At 40.7% G+C, this 20,265-nt stretch overlaps 1 protein-coding gene across 4 annotated transcripts in view; it reads left to right on the forward strand.

The window, feature by feature from the left end:
* The window catches only part of Phactr2 (phosphatase and actin regulator 2), a 120,902-nt gene that overhangs the window by 76,381 nt on the left and 24,256 nt on the right, over window positions 1-20,265 (forward strand). For all 4 annotated transcript variants that reach the window (XM_059272724.1, XM_059272726.1, XM_059272725.1 and 1 more), the window contains 5 exons: window positions 5,900-6,090; window positions 7,565-7,721; window positions 12,665-12,720; window positions 18,493-18,554; window positions 20,082-20,219. In XM_059272724.1, coding sequence (XP_059128707.1) covers window positions 5,900-6,090; window positions 7,565-7,721; window positions 12,665-12,720; window positions 18,493-18,554; window positions 20,082-20,219 — 604 coding nt within the window. The remainder of the gene's footprint in view (window positions 1-5,899; window positions 6,091-7,564; window positions 7,722-12,664; window positions 12,721-18,492; window positions 18,555-20,081; window positions 20,220-20,265) is intronic.

Raw genomic sequence — 20,265 nt, forward strand, 5'->3', positions numbered from 1 at the left:
GGAACTACTTTACTTAGAAAAGTTTTCCTACATATAAGGTAGAAGTAAACAGCATGTCTTATTTACCTCGATGTTCCTAGCAACCGGCATAGAGTCCAAGGCACTGTAGGCTGTCAGTGTATGCTCACTGGATTGTTACATGACAGTGAGAAAGTGAGCCAAGGTCAGCCTACGTCAATGACGAAGGTGAGAGGCCTCTGAGGATGGATTCCATAGATTCCAATAGAGGCCCCGTCATCTTAGTTTTGTTCAAGAAAATAACAAATTAAAAGGCACCAAAGAACATGGTCTTGCACTTTATGGGCTATGGGCCCATCATTGTCCAGCTGCCCAATCCAGAAACCTAGAGTTTATTAGGATCTTTACTGTCCTTTACCTATGCCACTCAGACATCCTATAAAGATGCTCTTAAAGTGGAGTTCGACAGGTTAGACCTCCTGCCCCATAGGTATGTGGAGCAAACTAGCAGAGTCTGTAATAGATACAGTCATCAGTTCTGCCTAGGGAAGACTCAGCTCAAAAGTCGAACCTATTTTCTGTTTCTAAAAATTTTTTTCAATCTTTGAGTCATTTAATAGGATCCATTTCAAAAATTTGTCGTGTTAAGCACTTAAAAATGCTCAGTACATTAATTAGGTTGGCTTTGATCAAGACACTTTTGAAATTGTTTAATTGTTGATAATATCACCCTTCATTCATTGATTACTTGATCAATATGGAGAGCCAAGCACTGTCTGGTATCATTTAATTCATGTAATCTTTCTCTAGAATATCTCTACTTTATAGATCTAATTTTTTTTTTAATTTAAAACCCTGCAGCTGAGGGAGTTTGAATAGTGGCCTTGCCAGGTTAGCAGTGGCCGAGTGAGAGGCCAAAGCTAGCACTCCACACCAAACCCCAGGCCGGGGACAATTTTCTGTCTTCCAAAATAATTGCATCAACTTCTGCTCTTTTTTTTTTTTTTTTTACTCTAACAGTTCATTGGTTCCTTATTTTTATCTTTTGGAGAAGTATCACTTGAAGGAAAAAAAAGGGGTGAGAAATAAATATCAAATTACAAATTATTTGCCTGACATTTTAGTAAAATCTATAACAGGCAGAAGACATTGAGATAATGATATGCTGCGTTTGTTTGTTGTTTGGTTTGGTTTGGTTTTTCTGAAACAGAGTTTCTTTGTGTTACCCCAGTTGTCCTGGAACTAGCTCTGTAGCCCAGGCTGGCCTTGAACTCACAGAGATCCGCCTGCCTCTGCCTCCCGAGTGCTGGGATTAAAGGCGTGCGCCACCGCTGCCTGTGCAATGTGCTATCACCAACTACAATAGGCTATCTTTATTGGTCTGTTTGGTGATGCTGTCATAGACTACCCGAGAGAGGGTAATTTATAATGAATGTGTATATATTGACTCAAAATTCTAGAGGCTGAGAAGTCTATATCAAATACCAGCATTTTATGAGAAAGTTCTCGCTGCAGAAGGTGGCCGGGCCAAGAGAGCAAAACAGCCACCTCCGTCCCAAGAGCTCTTTCTGTAATGGAGTTCATCTATTCATTATGGCTTTTGCCCTCAGGAGGCCTTGCCTTTCAGTGCCAGGGCATGGAAGATGAAGTCCTCGAGACTTGAATTCCAAGGGTCGCATCCCCATCCTCCCAGCAGAGTCCTTACTGCTCCAAGCACACAGAACACCTTCCTTTAGTTGAAGCTTTGCTTAGCCCTGCCGTTACTTCCAACTTTCAAACTGAATGGTTTCTTTTTCAGGGTGTAGCTGGGGTTTGTTTGCTCTGTGCTGGGCATATGCCGTAAGTCAGCACCAAGGCATAAATGTGAGCAAAACAAGCTAGTTCCAACTAATTTAGTTTAATCAAAATATTGACCAGTGTGCTCAGGAAATATGTGTTTAAGACAAGATCTTAATTTTGGAAAGTGGATGCGGTATATAGATCTGTTTTTGATATTTTGAAGAGAAAGGCAACTTTGGGTAGCTGTAAGTGTCCAGAGAGATTGTATCCATAAGCAACCTGAATCCCAGTTCATTTCCATGATCATTTAGAGACTGTATTAATTATGCTAAGTACCACACTTTATACTAGGAACTTAATGTCTTAGTTATCCCAGATACAGGGAGAATTTTTAAATAAAGAAATAAACATAAGTTTTCCATTTCCAGCGATGCTGTGAGTAAAGGGAGTAAGCTTGGGTCCCATTCAACATTGAGGCATGTATCATATACTTCCATCAGCTAGGGTAACTCTCAAAGTTTCCTAGAAAAACTCATTTTCTTCTTAGTATATTTTAAAAATTTAAAAAGTGACATTATAATGCATTCTTCAGGGGTAGTTTGGATTTGCCCTTGACTTAATGAGCCTGGAAAATGTAGTGTCTCAGATTTTCTCCCAAACTCTCCCTCTTTCAAGTGGAATTTTGAATTAGAGTTTTTGGCTCTCACTCACTTGCTTTCCTTAGAACTTTCCCTTGGTTATATTTAGTCACCCAATGTGTGAAAACTCTGTCATAGTATGAAAAGCCTTCTGTTTGGGGTACAAATATCAAAACTTGAAATAGGGCTGGTGGTTGTATATAAAAATACCTCCCTTTCTTCCTATCTTACAGGCTGCTGTTTAGTAGGCTTTTATGCGTTTACAGCTCTATCCATAACACAGACATCTCTGTAATGCAGGGCAGAAAAAATTCAACCCATTTGAGGTCATATTTAAAAATGACTTGTGGAGTCCCCTCCACAAAGATTTATGTAATGTTCAATGTTGTCCAGTGTTCTCAGGAACCATAAGGGTTGAGGTGTGAGCTGACCAGTGCAGATGTGGAACAGAGTTAATACTAACTAATTATAATAATCATATAATATAACATTTAGTAAGTAGACTAGCTGTCTCAGTCTGGATCCCACACTACACTAGCCAGGTTGGGTGGGCTATTTACTTACAGCCTTTCTTGGACCCATGCTGTAAATTCTCTAACCATATTATGGTTTTAAATAGTTATGAGTTGTAAATAAATGTTGCTGAACTCTGCAAACTGCAAAATACTATACTAATGGCAAAATTAAAATAATTAGTGTAATAGATTAGTGACTAATGGCATGAGTAACAGGATTGAGCCCTGAAGTACCTCGTTCTGCTATATGCAGAAGCTGTTATTAATTGACAAACCTTTAAACATACTGTAGTTGCCCATAGTGACAGTCTTCTCAAAATAGAATAGCTTTCTGCAGCAATCAACTAATAATCTAGACTATGGAAAAGTTGTCTATAAAAAATAAATCTTCCCTTATTTACAATGACACTTCATTCTGTGTTATCTCCCAAAAAATGAACATAGAATTACCATATGATTCAGAAATTCTCCTTCTGTGCCTGTAGTTCAAAGAATTCAAAGTGGAGAAGTGATTTGTACACCAGTGTATGTAGAGTTAATATACAGTAACCAAAAGACGGAAACAGCCCAAATGGGTATTGACTGGTGAATGAGTAAACAAGATGTGGCATATGCACACAATGTCATATCATCCAGCCCTCAACAGGAAGGACATTCTGACACTGCTATGACATGGATGTCCTTGACATTGCGTTAAGTGCAATAAGTAAACTCAGAGGTTTGTATAATTATCCTTCTATGAGGTTCATAAAATAGCATCATAGACACAGAGAGTTGAATGGTAGTTTCTGAGGGATAGGAGGTGTGGGGAATTATTAGTTGATGGGGACAGAGCTTCAGTTTAGAGAGATGAACAGGTTCTGGAGATGCATGATGATAATTACACAACAAGATGAATGTACCTAATACCATAGGTACATTCATAGGTACAACAAGATGAATGTATCTAATACCTTAAAAATTGTTGAGATGGGAAATTTGGGGTTATATATTGGTGAAATTATTAAGGCCACTCCACGTAGTTAAAAGGGAGGTTTATTTTGTGGGGTAAATTACAAGTGAAGGGATAGTTTACAGAGTCAGGGAAATGTGTAGCGCAGTCCGTTGGTGTTCTCTGGAGAACTCTGCTCAGTCTACCTCCAGCGTCCAGGGTCCAGGAACCAAGAGAGCCAGCGCATCCGGATCTCAGGTCTTCAGGGTCCTCTCTTGGCCCCACCTTGTAGGCGTGACAGTTACCGAAGCCTCAATGGGGGTTGGAACTTCCAGGCCAAAGCTGGAATGGCTACCCACTACAGTAATGTATATGTCACATAATTAAAAATGTGATTTTAGGGACTAGAGAGACAGCTCAGGTAAAGTGGGTAAAAAGACCCAAACTCAGCCCTAGCACCCATGTAAAAGCAAGGCCTGGAGGTCCACATATGGGACACCAGTGCTGGGAATAGGAAGGCGGCAGCGACAGGCAGATCCCAGGAGCTTGCTGGCCAGTCAGTCTAGCTGGAATGTTAAGTTCCAGGGTTAATGACAGTCCCTATCTCAAAAACTAAGAATGATAGAGGAAGACATTCAAAATTAGTGAACACACACACACACACTCGGAGATTTTATAAGCCCCTTTGAAAACAACAGAGGCTGTTGGGTTCTTTCTAAGAAAAGAAAAGAAAAATGAAGATTCTTGGAAGTGCCTGGGTTTATAACCACAAAATTGGCTCTAAATGCCTTTTGTTCTAGTGAAGTTTGCCTGTGTGCATCAGTCAAAACATTTCCTGGTTGTCTTGTTGTTATTTGTCTTGGGAGAAGGTTGGGGGTTGGTTTTTAATTTTTAATTTTTTTTTTTTTTTTGGTCTGTGAAAACACCAAGTGTGAATTCATCTATTTATATCAGAATGTATTTGGGGTGGGGGTGGTCTTCAGTATCTGACAATAACAGATTACACTATTTTTGAAATTAAATGTTTTTGTTGTCCCATCCTTATTCTACATTAGTCTTGGAAAATGGATGAGGATTGTAGAGACCTTTACCCATCTGAATGACAAAGCGTTATTGCCCCTCCCCCAGGATATTACCTTTCTTCTGAAGCTTCTATCTAACACTTTGCATCTTGGGTATTACTCTAGTCCTGTAAGAGGCGGTCTTATACATGAGGAAATGAAGGCACAGAGAAGATCCAGGATCTTTGCCTGTTGGCCCACTGGCTGGGGGAAAAAATGGGGTTTATTCTAAATTAGTAAGAGGTGTGCTTTCCTGTGTGACACCCTTCTGGGTGCTGGGAGGGAGAACACTCTGAATCCTGTTGGTCAAAGGTGTAGTAGGAGCAGAAGGCAGACAAGTCAGGGATGCTAAGCTCTGCAATGGGAGGCTGTAAGAGCAGAGGAGTAGGTCAAGGACGTCAACTGAATGATTTAGAGACATTTGTGGAGGAGCTAAGAGTTATGTTTAGACTTGGAGAGCCAATAAGAAGTGCAGACAGAGTCAAGTACCATGGAGCTTCTCACTCATTATTGTTGTGATTGTGTGTGTGTGTGTGTGTGTGTGTGTGTGTGTGTGTGTGTGCACTGAGGTTATGGACAAGCATTACCACAGCTATATTTTCTGTCATGTGGGTTCTGGGGATTGAAAGCTCAGGAAGTCAGGCATGTGCAGCAAACACGTCGCTGAGTGAGCTGCCCCTCCATCTGCCCTAACCTACTACTCTTTCTCCTACTGCCCCATTATTTGTGGACAAATATGTTTGCAAAGTTCAGTTTTCACCGTGATCATCTAGTGATATATTAGATATCATCTAGTGATGCCTTCTCATTTTGCAACTGAGGACTATAAAACCTCAACAATTAAGTAATGCATCGGAGAACTTCCATGTTGATGAGGTTGGTTGGCCATCCCGTGTTGCATTTCTCCCATCCCTGGCATGAAGGTAGTTCGTGACACTAGCATGCTTTGTATGGTGTTGTTATTCATGAGGATTGCTTTGCACTTCATGTTACCCTCTGCTTTTTTGCCCTTAATAGTTTTACAACCAAAGATGAGCTGGGAAAAGCTGGACCTCTTGGGCAGATGGGAGACTCTTCAGAATCCTTCAGTGCCCCGGAGGATGAGACCTCAAAAGAATACCAATCCATCGACTCTGACTCAGATGGACCCATCTTGTACACTGATGATGATGAGGAAGAGGATGATGATGATGATGGCAGTGGAGAAAGTAAGAATATTTCTAAGAAGTAGAGGAGTGGGTGGTGTACAGAGAGCTACCTCCCGTACAACACGAAAGCCTTGTCAGCCGCCACCACCCAACCTTTTCCTCCCTCACCTTCTCTCAAATTAGACGTATAGCTGTCCTAGCTAAAACTGGTTGCAAGCCTCTAACCCCAGCAACATGGGAGGTTGGGGCAAGACCATAGCAAGTTCAAAGCAAGCCTTGGGTACAGAGTGAGTTCAGGGCTAGCCTGGGCAACTTCATGAGACCATGTCTCAAGCTAAAGTGTCAAAACAGGCTTGGAGGATAGCATAATTCGGTAGGTTCAATTCCCAGTACTGAAAAAAAAAGGGTGCCTGTCCCAAAGTTTAGCTCATGATGACAGCTATTTTCAGAAGAGGATACTACAGAGATGTGTCACACCTTTGACAAATGAGTTAGACTAAATATTTGTCTTGATACCAACAGTCTAAGCTTTCTAAGAACAGAGGGTTTTTGTTTTTTTGTTTTTGTTTTTTTCTATGCAAGTCAAAGGTGGCCATCCCTCCAGGTACCTGTTCTTGAAGAAAGAGTGTCTGTCGTGGGCGATGGTGGGGGTTCCTTGGCCTGCTGGAAGTGTTAGAAAATTTCACTCATTGTATGCTGTGGCTTAAGGAGAGAGGAGAGGGGAGTGAGTCAAGAATGACAAACACTTTGTTGGAGTTAAAAATGCTCACATCCACCATCGCAAAGATAGGATGTGGACCCCAAAGGAATGGGATTAGAAAGGAAGGATCCCAAAGGGGAATGAAGGCCATGGGCTGTGTCTAATTAGATGACTGGAGTGTGCTGTTACAATGTTGTTGTTGTTGTTTTAAACTTAGGAGGAGTGTGATGTAGGAGGAATTCACTGTGGGATTTAATTTATAGATGATTAAAAGTTATTAGTATATTAGTGATTCAATAGAAATGTATTGGATTTCCTCTCTGTAGCATCCATCTGATAGTTACTGCCTGCTGGGAGTTTAAGGATGCCTGGGTGACTTAAGAGTTAAAGCATTTGTATATAGGGTAGGCTCCTTGCCAGCATGACGCCTGGCTCGGGGGAAGGGGATGACAAGGATTAACTGTACAGAATAAAGAGCGAGGATAAGCTTTTGACTTGAAAAGAAAGCAAAAGGGTTGTGCAATCACTGATTTCCATGATCCACCAAATCAGCAGAATAAACCTCAACTATCTCCGTCCAGATGATGAGGTGATACTTCCAAGCTTGTACGGTTTTTTTTTTTCAGAACATTAAAAAAATCCTTCAGTTCTTTTTCAAAATGAATTATCTCCAACTCAAAAATCCCTCCCCCGCTTTCGACTGATTAAGTTTCCCCTCTTGCACGCAAGTAAAGAATTTGGCTCAGGTCCTGTTAGAGTCCAGCCACGTGTAACCAAATCCCTGCTAGGGTAAAAACTGATGTACCTGTATTTCTGCCCTTTCTCAATCTTCAGGTGCTTTGGCAAGTAAGATACGACGAAGGGACACTCTTGCCATAAAACTTGGCAACAGACCGTCCAAAAAAGAACTGGAGGATAAAAACATCCTGCAGCGAACATCTGAAGAAGAAAGACAGGAAATAAGGCAGCAGATCGGGACCAAGCTAGTCAGGTACTTGATGGCAGTGTGAGTGCAGCAGTGACTGATTCTAGTCATCCTAGAGTCTCCTCTCTGCCTGGGGTCTTGGTGAATTCACCAGGTTCAGGGGTTCCTGTCCCATCCAGTCTTATAAATTTGGTCTCAGATGATGAACCAGCCACTCAAAGGATTTGCCCTCTGGTCAGTTAGCCAGTAGCTTTGAGGTCTCCAGAACGTGTAGCTCAGAGGTCAACAGACTTTTCCAAAGAAAAAGATCAGTTATGAATTCTCAGACTTTGATGGCCAGCTGGTCTCTGTTGAAGTTATTCAACTATACCATTGCATAACAGAAGATGTAAATAACATATAAACAAATGCACACAAGAGTGTGTCCATAAAATTCATTTACCAAAAAGGGTAGCACAGGGGATCTGGTCTGCAGTCCACAACTTGCCCAGTCTCTCTTCTAATCTGAGGACTTACTGAGATTTATGTAAAAAGTATGAGGTTCCATCATGTGGGCTGTGAGACTGGAGAAATACCAAGCCTCATTGGCCTAGCCTTGTCCTGGTCAGGTAAACATAGCCCTCTGTCCAAACACAACCCTTTAGCTTGGGATGAGTGGGCCATCAGGCATCACTCCTTACTCCCTGCTGCCCATGTGTGCTATAAGCCTTCTGTTTTTGCCACAAGTGACTTCAGAAGTCCATTAAACTGGGATTTTTAATAGCGGTTCATCCCTGGGACAGAACTGTTTTTGATATCAGTTGAGCACACGCAAGTGTCACTGTTTTCTGTTGGTTTCTCTCACTCTGCACACCCACCAAGGACTATCACTGGGAGAAGGGAACCAGATCAGGATATGAAGATGGGAGGAAGCTGTTGCCCTTGCTTAGAAGCAGGAGGCTCATGTGATTGCTATAGGAGCTTCGGACCAGGGCTGCCAGGGAGTGTTTGCTGTTCTCCATAGGGAGAGAATCTCCAAGGCCCTTCTGTGCTAAAAGGGAGACTTTCAGGGATAGCACCTGTGGCTCCTATCTGAAGGGAAGGCTCACCTCCCTACGGAATCCAGGAGGAGGCCTAGGGGTGTGCTGTCCCCAGCTCCAGCAACTCCCTCTAGGACTCAAAAAGAAGTCCTGAGTAGTTTGCCAATGATCTCCTTCTCACTGGAGTGTTTTCACCTCAGCCCTAAGCCTGGACCATTTCCTGCCTCAGGAAAGAGCTAGCAGAAGTGAAAGGAACTTCATGTCAAATTAGTCTTCTTAACAAGTAAAAGCAGGGGCCCCTGAGGCCTCAGGAGATAAAGGGACTTTCTGGAAACTGTACCGTTCCTTTATAACAGAAGCAAGTTAGGATCACTTTTCATCTATGATGGATTTCTTTTATACCATTTCCTCTACACCACATACATGCAAACATGTGACAAATGTGTTTTATTATTTTATTGCCTTTGTTTATGTTTTGTTGTGAAAATTTTTAATCATTGAAAAATAATGCATATAAAATGATAGCAAAATAGGGTAAGCTCCCTTAAATGCAAAGAATATTAGTATAGTTTATCATAGTAAAGGATTTTTAAAAAGTGAACACTGTGCCAGGATAATCGCTCACTTGGTAAAGCATTTGTTGTGCAAGCATGAGCCTGGGCTCCATCCTCAGCACCCAGGTAAAAATTGTATTATCTTACAAAAACCTGAGACAAGCCAGAATTAAAGGTTTTTATAAATTATGCTAAATACATTAGTACCTAGAAAAAACCTAAAATCATTTTTTAAGTGAGCAAAGTTTCCCTACTCTTTTCATACTAAATGTCTAGTCATAGTTATTTGTAATGGAAAAAAGCTATAAATTATAGTAACAAAATACTGTTATTATTCCTATTTATATGCCTAGAAAACTCTGAGAAAGATAAAACTGCTACATAGTAACTTCTGCAAGTCCAAATATCTGAGGTTAATCAATGAACATCAGCATCATGGTAACACTGTCATCATAGTAATACAGACATTGGCACAGAACAGGAGAATATTGCAAGTGGGAGAGATAGCAGTCACAGTATTTTCAACAGCCTTTTTAATATAGCCAACTGTTTGTTTAACAGTTGAGGCTCCAAACACTTCCCATCCAGACAACCACAATGGATGGAATGAATTTAGAAAGGAGAGAGAGAGTAAACATTTGTATCAATGAGGAAAACTCATTAGTCAGGTTGACCAGATGTACCCCTAGCGTGAAGTTTGAAGGAAAGTAGCTGCATTTTACAGAATCAGAGCATTGAGGATGTTTCAGTTTTATGAAAGGAAACCAGACAAATGGTTTCTTCCAGTGTGAGCTAAAGAAAGATCCAAGCTAATGCACTGAGATGGAATGAAAGACCTTTGGGGGCATGTTTCGAAGATGCTTAAGGGTGTGAATGATAAACTCAATAGTAAGAGAAGACTAGGCATAGTCAGAGTGTCTGGGCTAGGGTGGAGCCCAGACGTAGAGGAATTGCTTAGCAAAAATAAGACCCTAGGTTTGATCCTTAGCACTGCAAATGAACAAACGAATGAATGAATGAATGAATGAATGAATGGAATGTGGCCTCATTTAGAACTGAAAAAAAAAAACTACTGGCAAAAATATATCTAAAACAAGACAGAAGATAGCCATTGCTTGATGCCACTCATAAAACGGTTCTTATATTTAAAGCTCTTACTAATTGGATCACATCAAGAACCTAGTAAAATTAAATGTTTGCTTTTAACTTGAATTGTACACACTTATGAACCAGCAAAGCACAATTAAAAATGAAACCAAATTTTATGGGAAAATAGCATTTCTTTGCATAATAATTCTATTTTGGGAACATATGAATGAAGGAAAAGATCTACAATGATTTATTTGAAGGACTTTATAATTTATAAAGATATGTGTTATAAGACTGTAGATAGCGAACGACAAGTTAAAACAAACCAAGAATGAACCAAGTAGACAAAACCAGGGCACTGATAGAGAAAAGAGGGGGAAAAAATAGCAGTGTAGCATACTGTCACTGAACATCAGTTTCATCAGGGATTTCTTGGAGATGATGCTCAGGCTTCCACAGGAAGAGCAGAAGTGTGAGCATAGATTAGAATGGGTGGAGATGTCTCCATTTCAGTCCTAAATATCCACCTGAGGGACCACCTCTATCTTTTATGAACTAGTATTCAAATACTACCCATCAAATATTTAATATCTCTGTGAGTACAGACATGATCTATAGCTTTAAAATTTTTTAATATAGTAGTGTTTGTTTTTAGTAATATATAAATGTTAAAGAGTTGCTTTCAGTGAACACAGCACACCTTATGCCAGTGAACAGCTCACACAGTTCAAGCTTAGATAACACAGTTTAAGTCAAATGAGATAGGAGCGGATCTTGATTCTAGCATTTGCTCATGTTTTCATTTAAGCAAGTCAGTTCATCTCCCTTTCTTTGTCTGCAAGGTGGGAGCTGGCCCTTGCCTTGCTGAATTGTTTTGAGGATTCCCAACACTTTAAACATCTAGCATGATACAAGGGCAAGGGCTGTTTGATACTCTCCTGTGGGGCTAAAGAACCCAGAGGCTTCCACTGTTAATGCCAGCCAACCGTCAAGGTCCCATTTTAATCAACTGTAGGATTTTAGAAGGTAGGAAAGGGAAAGAAAGCATTCCAGAAGAAGGAAGTTCCTTCAGGAAGAGAGAGCTAGCACACTTGGGTTTGACGAACTCTAGTCCATGGACAGCACACACACATAGCACACAGTGTAGTCATGACACAGAATCCAGCTGCATAGGTACCATTGCTCCCTGGAACCATTTGTGGACTCAGCCCCTCACCTTAACTTCAGAGTGGTCCCAATGGAGATCTAACTTCAATGAAAATTTGAGAAAATATTTGAAGGATAACTAGTTTGTTGTGGTCCCAACATTTAGAGTTGGTTGTGTCTAGTAACTATATGTATATTCATCTTAACTTACACAAATTCAGCCTCCATCCTGAGGCAGTCTTTCACAGCAGTGAACAACAAATTAATCATGTAAACGAGACCAAGAACAAAGTTATAAGGAGTTTCTAAGAGTTCCTGGTCTCTTGTAAAGCATTTAACTACTAATCCTGGGGGAGCCTGGCTTATCTCAACAGCAGGGAAGAAGGGGCCGCATAGCTTAAGATAGCATAGTATGGAATATGTTTGCTTGCGGTGCCTGACGCAGGCTTTCCCTTCAAACCCTGAGCAGCATAGATTGAGCAACTCATACATTGGCGTGAACTTTGCAGCAGCAGCAGATTTGAGGCCCCAGTACCCTGTACATTAATTAAGCAAGCTATCAGCTAAGCTGCTGTAACATGTCAGGAAAACCGGAGTTCAAGCAATGTATGTTGATTTCTTTCATACCAGACAGTGAGAGGAAGCTGGACCACCCAGCATGATGGAAAATTTCTCCTCCTCTTCTCCTCATAGACCTAACACCCCGACTCCTTCTGTACATTTCTTATGGCCCTGGGGAATCTTATCTGCAAGATCAAAGCAGGCTCATAATACCATGTTCGAGTGTAGCCTGTGCAAGAAAGAAATGGAAAGCAGGGACCGAACACTTATCTGTATTGAGGGGCGACAAACAACTTAACAAAGCTCACTCTGCTCATGTCCCCTTGCAAGGAGTCAGTCGCATCCCATACCTAGCTAAGGAAGCTATGATCTGTAGGCATTTGCCCAGCCAAGAAGTCAGATCCCTGTCTTCCAGGGATGGGTGGAGAAGCGGAGACACGTGGAAGTCTAAGCTACATTCAGTAGTCTACAAACAGGAAGGAGACATTTATTTTACAGGCTTAAAAATTTATTTTTATTTCTCAAGATACAACAATGTCTAGCTTTGCTGGTTCATTAGTATCTTCTGCCAAATGGACCTCATTTGTAACACAAGATGTATTCATTTTGTAAACTGTAGCATATCATCTTGTCATTGTAGAAGACTCAGCCAGAGGCCAACAACTGAAGAATTAGAGCAAAGAAACATTTTAAAACGTGAGTATGTTGCTATAGCATGATCCCGCAGGTAATCAATAACCAGGTACCCCAGAGATGACTCATCCATCAGGAGGGTAACATGATTCACAACTGACTGGAATGGCCCATGGATGTCATATATATTCGTAGACGTTTACATATTTAAAAAAATAATTTCTTGGTTTTCATATTTCATTTTATGACTTTAAGGCTGATATTCCCTAAAGTGGAGTCCTGGTCATAGCAATTATTTCTGAGAAAAATGAAATTTATCCCATGTGTTCTTTTGCCCAAATATTAAAGCAAATGCTCTAGTCTACTTTCAAATAACTGCCAAAGAAAGAATCCACAAGAAAATCAATCAAACATTCCTATATTGTTATGAATAATACAGTTTGTTGCTAGGTTGGACAAAAGTCCCAGTTTAAAATGATGGTTAGAGGGATTTTTCAAGGCATTTCATTTTCCATTGTTGTGATAGCTCTTCTTCTTTCTTGAATTCTTTGTGGTTTTTTGAGCCTTAAAGAGTTCTCCATTCATTTCCCACTTGATTTTTCCATTCTGACTTCTGGTGGCAAAGTGTGCAAGATCCCACTAGAAACACAGTTTGTCCTGCCGTTCTCGGGGAGGCCACTAGCCTCAGTGAGTAAAAAAGCAAGTGGAGCTCTACTCCTAGATCTTCACCTAGTTCCAGAGGAGCTTTTTAGTGTCTGAAATACCAAAATACAGGAACGATCAGCCCTCCAGGCAGACTGCAATAGTAGTGAGCCATGGGCATGGGGACATCCTTTTCAACCAAGCCGGCAGAGTACAGTCAGCCTGCTGGATGACCCCATGCTTTAATAGGAGTTGTTTTCTTCTGTAAAGGAAAAAAAAAAGATTTTTGTAGCATATTTATAGGGCTTTTGCCGTAACTGAAACAACCCAACAATGAGCATTTACCAGTGCAAGGAGGACCAACCACTCAGTCTGTAGCATGCTCTACAGTACAACTCTACTGCACAGGGGTCTCTCCCCTGCTGTGTTTTTTCTGGCCATTTGTAAGTCTAAGTTGACTAGCACCCATCAAAATGCCTGCTACTATGCAGAAATGCCACTTGGAGAGACAAAAGAGCTGATAGCTACAACCTAAGCAGTTTTACCTGAGCAACATCTAATGTTGACATGAAAACAAAACCCTAAGGTGTCAAAAGTGTTTTCCATGAGGAGTTCCCAGGACATACTCGCTAAGTTCAAGTTTAAGCTCTAGGAGGAATGCAAGCTCCTACAAGTACAGAGGGAATGTCTTCTTGGATGTCTGATGAAATACTTCGAAAAGAAGGCCTTGCAAGTTCTGGTAATCCTGTCCTTTGGGACTGATGTGCCAAGCCACACTGGAGTTTAGTTATTTGAGGAACTCTTTCATGGATCCGGAAATTTATTGCATGTTGATCTTAAGTGCTGTATTGGCTTCTGCACCCTCTGTTTTCCTGGAGGTTCGGGAAAGAGTGGAGCCCCAAAGTCAACTTCAGACTTGACTCCAGCCCTCTTTTACTTCCTTCTAAGTTCATGTTGATTCTGGACACGGGAGGTCCTATTTCCAGTCTAGAGAGGCTGCTAACTGGCTCCTGCTCCCCTGACATGGGCCAAGGGAAGCAGGCTGAGCTGGGGGCAGTGGCAGGTTGGGGATGGGTGGGTAGTGTTCTTTCCAGTGAGCATCGCAAGGACTTAGCCCACAAACACTTCATTCATTCTCCTTCTGCGTTCCTCCATACTTTCTTCTTTTTGCTTGTTTATTTCATCTCAAGTTTTTGTTCAAAGACAGCAGCAGTATCAAAATAAAGACACCAGAAAACTATCTGTGACACAGTATGATTTTTAAGGTCACCTAGGCCACCTCTTGGGGGCTAGGAAACTGATTGAAAGCATAAAGTATTCAATAGTTCTCTAATCGAAACCCACCACCCCTTTAGTAACTATGACTGAGATGGCAGGAAATGCCAGTAGCTGTTCTGTGAGGACATGGAACAAACTTGATGTCTTAGCACCATGTCCCTTATACCCCACACTTGATTTCTTCCCTGTGTTGGTTAGAGTGGTTTTCTTTAACTGCATTTATATTGTGTAACATATAAACTATATAATATGTATTAGTACACATTATATTATATAACTTATAATCTATATTTATAGTTGATGATTCATTTTCAAACCAGTCCCTTAAAATCGAGAACATACGTAGAGGCATCTTTACCTGCCTCTGGCTGATCAGTAAAAGGGATGTGGGCAGGATATCTTTTCCATACAGGGCCTGAGAAAGGATGCAAAGCTTCTCAGTGCAACTGTGTCTTTCCAGTTGTGTTTTCCATCGAGAAAGAGAGAAAAAAAAAAATGACCCAGGACACTAGGTTCTGAATCTTTTTCTTCAACAATTAACTATGAAATTTTTTAAATCTACAAAAAAATTGAAGGAATTTTATGGAGAGCAACTAACTAACCATGTGTCTGCCATCTATGTTCTACTGTTGACATCTTTATCATATACTACCCATCCATTGATTTATGTTCTTTAACGTATATCTGCATATGTATATATATGTTTCAAAAATATATATAATATATATATTTCAAAAGTTTACAAATGTATTTTTGTTTGTTGAAAATATATCCGTGGGGCCAATGAGATGGCTCAGCAGGTTAAGACTCTGGCACCAAGTCTGACAACTTGAGTACAGTCCCCAGGCCCCAGATGAATCTACATGAATCTTACTCGTACAAATTTTCTTCTCTCCACATGCGTGCTGTGGCAATGTGCTTGTGAACACACACACACAATCAATCAATCAATCAATCAATCAATCAATCAATAAATAAATATTTAAAAGATAAAACAAAACAAAACCCCACTCACATGGAAACATGTCGAGTGGCAAACAGATAAAGGAAACCAGGAAGAAGATGTGGGGTGAGGCCAAGGTCATTGCACACAATCAGTGGTTCAGGAGTACACTTCTGTTCCGGTTGCTGTCTTGCTCTCTTTTTCCCTCTTCTCTGGGCTCCTTCACGCCGTGCTGGGGCCACCCTGGCTAGGCAGTCAGGTTTCTGCAGTGCCCGCTGCCATGAAAGCACATGTATTGATGTATTGATGTATTGATGTATCAGATGCTTCCCTGTGGCTGTCTGAAGTGACACCCTTCCGCTCTGATGCAAGACACTGACCAAGAGTTCTGTCGCATCCTTCATGAAAACCCTTCAATCCATCCCAGTGCCCAAAACAGTTTACGTCGTATTGTACAGTTAGTCCTCTAATTAATCAAAAAGGGAAGGGAATGTACCCTAAATGAACATCTCGGTGAATATTTAAGTAGCAGTATCAAGATGTCCCCTTGTCTCTGTACCATTCTGCAAAGACTCAGAGATTACCCCATGGCAGCTCCCCTCCATCCCTCACCCTCTTTAGAAGTATCACTTCAAACATGGGAAATGTTAAAGGCCAGTTAGTTCCTAGTGTCAGGGAAGAGTTCCCAGATAGTAAAACCCTGTTTACTTAAGCTCCCTAATCTGCTCTTCCTTTCTTAAATGTTACTGACTATCACTTTGTTGTACAACATCCTTAAAAGGGTAAAACTAATATTCCCTTTAAAGAAATGACATTTTACATAAGTAGTGAAAAACCTTTGGAATTTTTTTTTTTGTCTTTGAAAATGCCTTTAAGAAATGCAGCATGGGGGATGGGGGGCTGGAGAGGTGGCTTAGCAGTCCAGGGCACTGGCTGCTCTTGCAGAAGACCTGGGTTCAATTCCCATCATTCACTTGTCGGTTCACAACCATCTGCAACTTCAGTTCCAGGACATCCAAGGCCCTCTTCTGACCTCTGTGGACACCAAGCACACACGGTGTGCAAACACAAGTGAAGGGAAAACACTCATAAAATAAAATAAATTAATTTAGTTTTTTAAATAGCTTTAAAAAACAAAGAAAGAAAAAGTGAAGCATGGTAGGCATATAGGAAGAAGTGACTAAAATTATGCTTAAGGATTATATTATTTCTTATTGTATCATCACAGTTCTTGCCTTGTAAAGCTCTGATTTTAATTACATTACCAACAAGTTTGGAATTTGTGTAACATGTATACTAGACAGTTCACAAGCTTCGTTCAATTCACATTAAGTAATTGGCCCTTTGGATACACTTTAACGGTGTAGAAAGACTTGTTTCTGTGAAGCAGTCACCCAAGCTTACGGTTCATTCATAATATGAAATCCAAGTTATAACCAAATCCATGTGATGCAGGAACTTGAAGTGTCTCTTGACTGAGGGTGATTTTGGTTTGTGTCACTATATAACTACATGGATCATCCTCTTCACATGTAAATTCGAAAATGTATTTCAGAAGAAAACAGAAACTTCATTATGTCCAGAGAAGAAAAAAAAACAAAACATGTATAGAGAATAGAGCCTGGTCAATAAGCAAATACCTGTAGGTGCTACATATACTCAAGACTAACTTTTTACACTTGAAGCCAGTAACCTTAGTGGTGAAAAGTCAATCTGAATTTTTACAATAAATATATTTTGGAGTTAGGGGAATTATTGCTCAGTCAGTAAAGTGCTTGTTGCATAAGCATGAAGACCTAAGTTCTATCCCCAGCACCCACTTAAAAAGCTGGGTGTGATGGGGCACACTTACCGTGTCCGTGCTGGTGAGGCAGAGACAGGTGGATTCCTGGGGCTCTCTGGCCAGACACCACAGCCTAATCAATAACCCTCAGGTCCTAGTGAGAAACACTGTCTTAAAAACCAAGGTGGTTAGCACCAGATGATGACATTCAAGGTCCTCTGACCTATACCATACCATACCATACCATACCATACCATACCATACTATACTGAGAGAGAGAGAGAGAGAGAGAGAGAGAGAGAGAGAGAGAGAGAGAGATTAAAAAAGAAAATTTTTTCATAAAAGAGAATTTTTCTGAAGACTTAGTTGATTCTGAAGACTTCACTAGCTCTTTAGAGTATTATACGTATTCTTCTCTGAAGTAAAACCAATGCCTTACTTAACACAGATGAGATACAGGAAGAAACAGACAGAAGCTTTACAAATATGCATCCCATAAATCCCGAAGGCTGTCTGTTTCTTTAAAAATTCTGAACTTTTTTTTTCAATCCCATCTGTTGGACTGCATGAAATTGCACTACTTGATGAAGCACCAGAGAAAAAGACGACTTTGGAAAGTTAAACTCACAAGAAAATAAATAATTTCCACCCACAGTACATCTTGACCCCATTCAGAACATTGGTTTAAAAGCCAAGTCCCAAGGAATGCTTACATTTTGCTTCTATGGAAACATAGGAAGACAAGTCAAATATTTTGGTTGGGTTTGAATGGAAGTCAGCAGCTCGGACGTGCATGGGATGGTTCTAATTTGTTCTTTTAATGTGCCTTGGAGTTTTCACATGAAGATCAGATCCAGAAGTAGATTTTTATCTGAATTCTGGTAGATTGTGTTTCTGAGACCATGAGGTGGTCAGCAATAGTATGGGCATAGAACAAGAAATCAGGAAGCAATGAGGTTTAAAATCAGTGAAGAAAGTCAGCCAGTTCCATAAGGAAGAATCTTTGCATACATGCACTTGTATTACATGTATATGACCACTCTTTCTGCAAAATCCTTTGATACATTTCTAAGGTGATGGCTTCTTTAATCAGCATATGCCAGAGCTGGGCAATTGTTCCTGATAGACTTTTCTTATCACACGATCATCTCTAGTAACTGTACTTATGCCTTCCTCCCCTAATAAACAGAAAAGAACGAAGAAGAGGAGCAAGAAGCAAAAATGGAACTGAAACGGAGACTCAGCCGGAAGGTGATGATGTTATGACTGCTAATGAGCATGTGTGTTCTGGGATACAGTTTATTTTGTTATCTACAAGCCCGCTCTTTACATGTGACTGGGATGTTTAGGGATGAGCGCTCCTATTAGGTCATCGTATGATCCAAGGCATTCAAATCAATAATGCATAAAAATCAGTTATTTTTCTCTTTGCATGCTATGTTCATTTTGAAGAAATAACAGTGTGTGCATTTACTGATTATGACAATGTGTATTTTAATTTTAAAACATTTAAATACAAGAAAGAAAATGACATATGCAAATCTTCCATTTAGAGAGCCAACATTAGCATTTTAGTATATTTTTATGTCTTTAATGAGATTTAAAAATACTCACAGTTTCCATTTAGTCTTGGAAATACTAAATAAGTATTTTGTGATTATTAATGGTTTGTCACTGTTCTGCAGTAGACCTGGGTAACTAATTCATTGAGTGAATTTGACCACAGTGTTACCCAAATTGACAAATGGCTTATCTCTAGAACTCAGGCAATTGTTCCCTCTTATTTACAAAAAGACAAACTTGATTCCAAGGCTACGACTTTCTGTTTCCGTGTTAAAAAATAATAGCCTTTGGAAAAATTAAGGATGATCAGAATTTATATTTCATTGTAAATCTATCTAGTGGTTTCTCAGATATATCTTCCATACCTGGAAGAGAGCAGGATAACTAAAATATGACCCTGTAGTCGAGCATGTGGCCTGACTCACATTGTTGAGGGCCGGCTGGGGTGCTCACAGCAAAAAGCATTCCAAGATAGGTCTGGGTTTCTTTCACGTATAGGATTATTCCAGCCTTATTCTTGGTGCTTGTAAATCAAAGACACCCCCAGGGCTAGCCACATTAGATATGATGATAAATTTGAATGGGACAGAGGACTCACGAAGGAATCCTTAAAAACAGACATGTCAGAAAGATTGCAAGGACTGTTCTCCAGGAGGCCTCCTTCATCTACCAGACAGCTGTTCTGGCTGTGGGTGGCCAATGCAGGACCTATGTCCTTCTCCCCAGGAAGGCCACACTGTAGCTCCACCCTTCTCTGAGGCATTTCTGCTGAGAACACTGCATTTATACATATATGCCAGGAAAGCCAGAAGCAGACACTCATTTCTACTTTCTGGGAGCTTCATAGCTTCTGTCTCAGTCTGTCAGCTACCACGATAACCATCCTCGAGCTGTATTACTGGTGGGCTTTTGCCACCGTGTGTTCCTGTGTCAGAGATGACAGGCAAGCCTTAGTCTTAGCGCCAGGCATGTTGTAGGGAATTGCACAATACAGATGGTTGCCAAAGGCTGACCTAGCTAGCAGTGATGATTTTCTGGTCTGGAAATGAGGGCACGCTGCTTTCTAGGTCTCATTACAAATTCCCAAGACGCCGTTGCTTTTCTTTTAATACCTGAAAGTGACCTTAACTTTGAAGTGTTCCAGACAGAAAACTTGCCGCCTAGAGGCTCTACACGTGTAACTGATCTCTGCCTTTCCCTCCTACCCTCCTGTAGCTCAGCCTAAGACCTTCTGTGGCAGAGCTACAAGCCCGAAGGATCTTGCGATTTAATGAGTATGTAGAAGTCACGGATTCTCCCGACTATGACCGCCGAGCCGACAAGCCCTGGGCCAGGTTGACACCTGCAGACAAGGCAAGTGTCTCAGTGACCTTTTGTGTTTCCGAAACCTGCATACTCA

Source organism: Peromyscus eremicus, chromosome 8b, assembly GCF_949786415.1.
Source record: "Peromyscus eremicus chromosome 8b, PerEre_H2_v1, whole genome shotgun sequence".
Lineage (NCBI taxonomy): Eukaryota > Metazoa > Chordata > Mammalia > Rodentia > Cricetidae > Peromyscus > Peromyscus eremicus.